The following is a 6,561-nucleotide window of genomic DNA, read 5'->3' as shown; positions in this document are numbered from 1 at the left end:
GGACCCCCCCCCGGCACGAGCTTTTCTGGACTGGACGGTGAGAGCTACCCTTTCCCCATAGTCCAAAGCCCCTAAAAACAGGCATTTCACTAACTCCCAGCCCTGGGCACACACGGTGGGGGCAGTGGACAGGGAGCGGATCCAGGTGTCTGAGCCCCAGGATGCTCCCAGTCACCCCCCGGATCCCTCCCAGTCTGCACAAAACCCCCTTCCCCGCTGCCACCTGCGTGAGCTGTTTCAGGAGGGTTTAGCCACCACCACTCAGTAATTTGCTTTGCCTGGGAGCTCACAGGCCAGTTTGGGCACCCTGAGTGCGACCGGCCTGCGATGGCTCATCCCGCAGAGCCCCAGGCCCCGGCTCTCCCCCCCGCAGGCCAGCAGCCGCCCCTGCTATGGCTCCCTCAGAATATAATGCACGGGGGCTGCCTGCCTTATTCACGTGCAAGGGAGGATATTGCAGATCCTCAGGTCCAAAGGGGCCTTTTAGATGCGCATATGCACCCACAGGTGTGCACATATACAGATATGAGGGTGCTATGTGTACATCTACACACACACACACACACACACATACACATACATTTTACGTATGTACAAATATTTATGCATATAAATACATACACACATGTATATATGTATAGATACACATGTTGCTATTTAGTCCTATGTCCTGCAATAGACGCCTCCCCCCCGGCCCGGCAGCACAGTAAGGCCGCGCCAGCCTGGCGGCGCCCACGGGGCTCGAACCCGCGATCGCCGCGGCCGTGGAGGACTACAGCTCCCAGGAGGCAGCGCGCGCGGAACCTGGGAGAGGCCGGCCAGCCCGCCCCCCACTCCCGACGCGCCCTCGCCATTGGTCGATTAGCTGGCAATCACCCGCAGAGCGGCGACGGATTGGCCAGCGGCGGGGGTCGCTGAGGTGGGCGGGGGCGAGCAGGCTTCCTGCCGCCGCCTTTGCGCTGTCCGCGGCATGGTGAGCGCGGGCGCCGGCGGGCAGCGGGGCTGGGGTTGCCCGGAGGAATGCATGCCCAGGATGGGCCGGCGAGGGGTGCATGCCCGGGGGGGTGCATGCCTAGGCTGTCCCCCGGGGAGTGCATGCCTGGGGGCGCATGCCCGTGCTGTACTCGGAGGGGTGCGTTGCAAGGGGATGTCCCCGGGGGGTACATGCCTGGGGGGTGCAAGCCCGTGCTGTACTCGGAGGGGTGCATTGCAAGGGGCTGTTCCGGGGGAGTGCATGCCTGGGGGGTGCAAGCCCATGCTGTACTCGGAGGGGTGCATTGCAAGGGGCTGTTCCCGGGGAGTGCATGCCCGGGGGGTGCAAGCCCATGCTGTACTTGGAGGGGTGCATTGCAAGGGGCTGTCCCTGGGGGGGCTGAATGCCCGGGGGGTGCAGGCCAAACCAGTCCTGGGCAGGGGTGCGTGCCCAGGGATTGCTGCCCGGGCTGTGTCAATGCAGGAGCAGGGGGAGGCCGGAGAGCCCTGGTGCTGCAGGTCTTGGGGGAGTGGGGGTCTTGCAGGCCTGGGGGCTCCAGGAGGCCAGGTGCCACCGAGCTGCCCCTGAGGGTGTCCCCGGCACAGGCGGTGATGGGGGTGCAGGTGGTGGTGAGCCTGCTGGCAGCGAGCATCATGCAGAAGATGGCCCCGCACTGCTCCTTCGCCCGCTGGCTGCTCTGCAACGGCAGGTACGCAGCCGCCCGCTCCCTTCCCGGCCCTTCCCTCCCCGCTGGGCCCCGTCGGCACCAGCCCATCCCGCTGGCCCCTTCCTTGCACCCCGTCGGGGCTCAGGGGACGCGCCGGCCCTGCTGACGCTGCCGTCTTCCTCGCAGCCTGCACCGCTACAAGCAGCCGTCGGACGAGGAGCTGTGCGCCCTGGCGGGCAAGCAGCGGCCCAGGGCCAAGCGCGACAGGTCGGCTCCCGCGCGTCCCCGCGTAGCAGCGTTCCCCCCAGGAACGAGCCAACCCCTTCCCCGCGGCGTCCCTGCCGCCCTGAGCCCGGGTTGCTCTTGCAGGAGGGCGAACGGCGTCGCGGACGACAAGCCGCTCTCCGTGCCCAGGGACATCGACCTGCGCCTGGACACCAGCCCCATCACCGCCGTGGATGCTCTCGGTGACTCCGCGCGGAGCCTCATCTCCGGCACCCCGTCCCCGTGCTCCCGCTCCGGGATCGCCCTCGCGGCCCGGGATCCGGGACGGAGCGGGCCTCGCGCCCGCGAGCGGGGCAAGCCGGGAGCCGCCGCGCCGCGGTGACGCTCCCTCTCTGCCGCCCCAGTGCTGCGCTATTTCCTGGAGTACCAGTGGTTCGTGGATTTTGCCCTCTACTCCACCACGGTGTACGTCTTCACTGAAGGCTACTACTGCCTGGCGGACCCGCACAAGGAGACGAACCTCGGCGTGCTCTGGTGCCTGCTGACGGTCGTCTTCTCCGTGTATCCTTCTGCCGGCCGGGACGGTGTGACGCCCCCATGCCGGCGATGCCTGGCCTTCCCGGGCGCCTCTGCCGCCCGCCGGCTCGCCCAGGCTGCATGTCCCCACGTCAGGGCGTCTGAGCCCGCCCGGGGCGTCCCGGAGCAGCTGCTTTCCTTGACGGCCACCCCTTGCCCGCAGCAAGGTCTTCTTCACCGTGATGCGCCACTACTTCCGCTCCGAGGAGGGCGGCGAGCGCTCCGTCTGCCTCACCTTCGCCTTCTTCTTCCTCCTCCTCGCCATGGTGGCCCTGGTCATCCGCGAGGACTACCTGGAGTTCGGCCTCGAGCCCGGTGGGTGACGGCAGGCCGGGGAGCGCCCGGGTGGGCTGATGCTGGCAGCGGCGGGCCGGGAGCCCTGCGCGCGCCCTGGCTCACGGTGATTCGCTCCCGCAGGGCTGACCAGCGTCAGCAGCAGCCTGGAGAGCGCCCTGAAGCCACGGGGATGGGACTGGACGTAAGCTGGTGGCCGGGGCAGGGTGGGTGCCTTGGAGGTTTTGCAAAAGCCGGGGTTGGGAACCGGCGCTTTGGCCCTCTGCCACCCATGGGATGGGTCCCCATGGCCAGGATCCCCCCGCTGCGCTCTCTCTCCGCAGGCTGCCCCTTGCCAAGCTGGCCTTCAAGCTGGGGCTGGTGGCCCTGTGCTCCTTCCTGGGTGCCTGCCTGACCTTCCCAGGGCTGCGCCTGGCCCAGACGCACCTCGACGCTCTCCGGATGGCGGCCGACAAGCCCCTGACCCAGTTGGGTGACACCGGCGGCTCGGCGAGGCGGGCGGGTGGAGAGGGTGGCCGGGAGCCCCTTTCCCCACGCCGGGGTGCAGCAGGGCCGTGCGGGGGGGACGAGGAGGGTCTCTGCACCAGCCCATCCCGGCTCGCGTCGCTCTCTGGGTCGGCTTTGCGCGCACAGCGCCGGAGGCAGCGAGGATGCTGGTGAGAGGGTCGCTGACGGCTCCCGTCGCAGGGTCCTGCTCCACGTGAGCTTCCTGGCGCCCGTCATCGTGGTCGTGATGTGGATCAAGCCCATCTCCCGGGACTTCGTGCTCCACGCGCCCATGGGCAAGCAGACGGTGCAGATGTAAGTGGGCCCCGCGTGAGCAACGGCAACGGGTCAGAGTCTCTGCTCCGGCATCCTTGCTCCGAGGGGAAACTAAGGCGCGGGGCTGAGAGGTGTCCGTGCCCCAGTCCATCTGCGGCAACCCCCCGCCACTGCTTTCTCCCATCCGGCCCCTCTCCGGGCTCCGGGAGGTTTCTGGACCCCGGCCGACTGCCCCATCCTCTCGGCACAGCATGTCGGACTCTGCCTACAACACCGCGCGCCTCTGGACCATCGTGGGCCTTTGCCTGCTGCGCCTGGCCGTCACCCGCCACCACCTCCAGGCCTACCTGGGCCTGGCCGGGCGCTGGGTGGAGCAGATGCGGCGGGAAGCGGGTCGCATCCCCGTCCTGGAGATCCAGCGTAAGGTGCGGGCACGGCACGCGCGGGAGCTGGCCGGTCTGGGCCTGGCTGCCGGCCTCCGGCTGACCCGCGCTGTCCGTCTGTCCGTCTGCAGATCACGAGGATTTACTGCTACGTGTCCGTGGTCAGCCTGCAGTACCTGGGGCCGGTCATCCTCACCCTCCACTGCACGCTGCTCCTCAAAACGCTGGGTAAGGCGGCGGCGAGACCCTCGGGGCGGGGGGAGACGGGGCCGCAGCAGGGCTAGGCTGAGACCGGCGAAGCCTTTCACGAGCGGCCGGCGTCCCCCAGCCCTCGAGGCACAGTTTGCAGCCGTCGCACACCTTCCTCCGGTACCCGACGCACGTAGCGAGCGCGCTGGGGCTCAGCCAGTGGCCCGCGGGGCTGGGGCTGCGGTACGGGAGCCGATCCCCCAGGCGCTCAAGCCTGTTCCCTGCATCCCGCAGGGAACCACTCGTGGGGGCTGTACCCGGAGCCCTCTCCCGTCCCCGCGGCAGCGCCACGGCCCGGCAGCGCGGCGGGCGAGGACGGGCCCGGGGAGGACGTGCGGGCCGCCGTGGAGCAGATCACCGGCGTGCTGGGCGGCATCTTGACCCCCCTTTTCTTCCGCGGACTCTTTGCCTTCCTCACCTGGTGGGTGGCCGCCTGCCAGGTCGTCACCATCCTCTTCGGCCTCTACTTCCACCAGTACCTGGCGGCCTCCTGACTGGGGGGCAGCCGGGACCTGCCTCGGGGCACCGGCGGTGCCCGGCCGCTGCCGTCCACCCGTGTCCCACGTCTGCGCGTCCGTGGGGCACCCGCCTTTGCTCCTTTACTCCTGCCTTTGCTGGTGACCGCCAGGTGCGACGGAGCCGCCCTGCCTGCTTGCACGCACGGTAGACACAAGGACACGCGTGCAAGGACGTTTTTGCAGCCGGCTCTCAGCCTGGTGGGTTTTGTGCGCCTGGGCACGAAGGGGCCAGCGTGGGCACGGCCACCCCCGGGCCACCTCCTGCCGACGATCACCACTGTGCCTGCGCTCATGCTGGCGGCCCCTGCTTGCTTCCCTCCGGCCCCTCTGCCTGTTGGCAGCTCCGAGGGTCGAGGTGTGCCTACTCCGCTGCCATCCCGCGCGGAGCCCCTCCGGCTGGGTTTTCCTGGAGAGCCACCCTGGGCATCACACGCCAGGCCAAGGACACGAGCGTGTCGCAGCAGGACTCTCCCAGGGGACACCCTGGCTCTGCCCGATGGTGCTGGGAGCCTCTGCCATGCACTTGCTTCTCCTCTGGGATGCAAAGGAGGGATGATCCGACTGGCGTTTGCCTCCCCTGGCTGAGGGCGAGTGTATTTTTGCAGGGTTGGAGCCCCTGGGGTTGTTCTGCTGCTTTGTGTGAAGGCCTCAGCCCAGTAGCCTTGGCTACAGGCTGTTTTAGAAATAAACGACTCCTGGTCTGTTTGCTGCTCCGAAACCTGCTGCTCTGCTTGCACTTTGCTGCCCTCCTGCAGCTCAGGCCACGGGTGCCGCGTTGGGGCCACGCACCGGCACGGATGCGGGACGAGGACAAGCGCTTGCAGGAACGCTGCAGCCCAGCCCTTTCGCGCTTAACGCTAGAGGATGAGTCCTCACCTTAGCCCCATCGCAGCAAGACTCGGTGCCTGTTCCTGGTCCTTTCCTCCCGCCCGGGGACCGGGGCGAATGAAGCGCTGCTCGCCTGCCCGGAGCGTGCAGCGGGAGGACGGGGTACGCGTCCCCGCGGTCATCCCTGCCGGGCTGCTGCGGGCAGTGGGACGGCTGAGCTCTTCCCACTGCGCCATGGGTGCTGGTCCAGCTGCATGAAAAGGGATTAGCCGGTCTGGGCTGCTCAGAGAAAGGGAGAGAGGCTCTGATCCTATTTGATAGCCTTGTAATGGTCTTAATTCCCTCTTGCATTAAGGGAAGAGATGAGAAGGCAGCCGCGTGCCTGGTGTTAACAGGGCTGATCCAGGCAGACATCCTCTGGCCTATTCCTCAGTGCCCAGCCAGCACACGTGCTCACAGCCCTTCGGCAAAACATTAGGGGGAATTTCCTCATTGACAAGATATTCCCCTTTTGGAGAAACTGAAGCCCAGAACAACCCCAATTAAATGAGCACAGGGCAAGGAGGAATCCAGCTCCAGCAGCACCATCACCGAGGGCTGGGTGGAAAGATGCAAGGAAGAGGAGCTTCCCCCGGGGTGAGGATGCAGAGAGACTTGTTCCAGCCTGCGCTGCCCCATTAAAAGCCAGTCCCACTGCCCTGATGGCTCATTTATCTGATTTCCCTTAAGCGCGTGCAGGAAGCAGCCAGGGGCTGAGCGCCCGGGGAGGCGTTTGCAGCAGGCGGTGGTTGCTAGGGCTGGGGTTGGCTGCACTCAGACATGCAGACGGTTCCTCCCTGGAGATCTGCCCAGACGTGACCCTCTCAGGCTGGGACAATGACAGATAGACTAGCCGAGAGCAGCAGACAGATCCACAGGCACTGGAGTTGGGCAACATCAAATAAAATAAGAGTGCTCCCCCCATCTTCTTCTCCCCAGAATTATTTTACCCTTCGTTTCTTCACTTTTTTTTTTTGAATATGGGCCTTACTCCACAAGGGGCCCTGCTCAGGCTCCCAGCAGAAAGGGGAACAGCTGGGGCCAAGG

The 6,561-nt window shown here is 66.6% G+C and overlaps 1 protein-coding gene across 2 annotated transcripts; it reads left to right on the top strand.

The window, feature by feature from the left end:
• Positions 1 to 886: 886 nt before the first annotated feature.
• TMEM161A (transmembrane protein 161A) lies at positions 887 to 5,363 on the top strand. 2 transcript variants are annotated; one of them, XM_068920401.1, is made up of 12 exons: positions 887 to 973; positions 1,579 to 1,682; positions 1,827 to 1,907; positions 2,010 to 2,107; positions 2,270 to 2,426; positions 2,605 to 2,756; positions 2,859 to 2,919; positions 3,059 to 3,202; positions 3,423 to 3,536; positions 3,748 to 3,922; positions 4,012 to 4,108; positions 4,364 to 5,363. In XM_068920401.1, exons 1-12 carry the CDS (start codon positions 971 to 973, stop codon positions 4,621 to 4,623), a joined length of 1,446 nt encoding a protein of 481 aa, XP_068776502.1. In that variant the 5' UTR covers positions 887 to 970; the 3' UTR covers positions 4,624 to 5,363. The 2 variants fall into 2 exon arrangements, with proteins under 2 accessions (XP_068776502.1, XP_068776501.1); XM_068920400.1 differs by lacking the exon at positions 887 to 973 and adding an exon at positions 1,014 to 1,132 and having other exon boundaries at positions 4,364 to 5,362.
• The last annotated feature ends 1,198 nt before the right edge of the window (positions 5,364 to 6,561 follow it).

Source organism: Struthio camelus, chromosome 26, assembly GCF_040807025.1.
Source record: "Struthio camelus isolate bStrCam1 chromosome 26, bStrCam1.hap1, whole genome shotgun sequence".
In the NCBI taxonomy this organism is placed as follows: domain Eukaryota; kingdom Metazoa; phylum Chordata; class Aves; order Struthioniformes; family Struthionidae; genus Struthio; species Struthio camelus.
The sequence above is the reverse complement of the archived record's forward strand: the minus strand, read 5'-3'. Positions and strand labels throughout refer to the sequence as shown.

Excerpts from the sequence above, each read along its gene's own strand:
- TMEM161A (XM_068920400.1), top strand. The coding sequence starts at position 1,025 with ATGCCCAGGATGGGCCGGCGAGGGGTGCATGCCCGGGGGGGTGCATGC. Across the intron at positions 2,757-2,858 it reads GGAGTTCGGCCTCGAGCCCG|GGCTGACCAGCGTCAGCAGC; the intron begins GTGGGTGACGGC and ends TCGCTCCCGCAG. Across the intron at positions 3,203-3,422 it reads GCCGACAAGCCCCTGACCCA|GGTCCTGCTCCACGTGAGCT; the intron begins GTTGGGTGACAC and ends CTCCCGTCGCAG.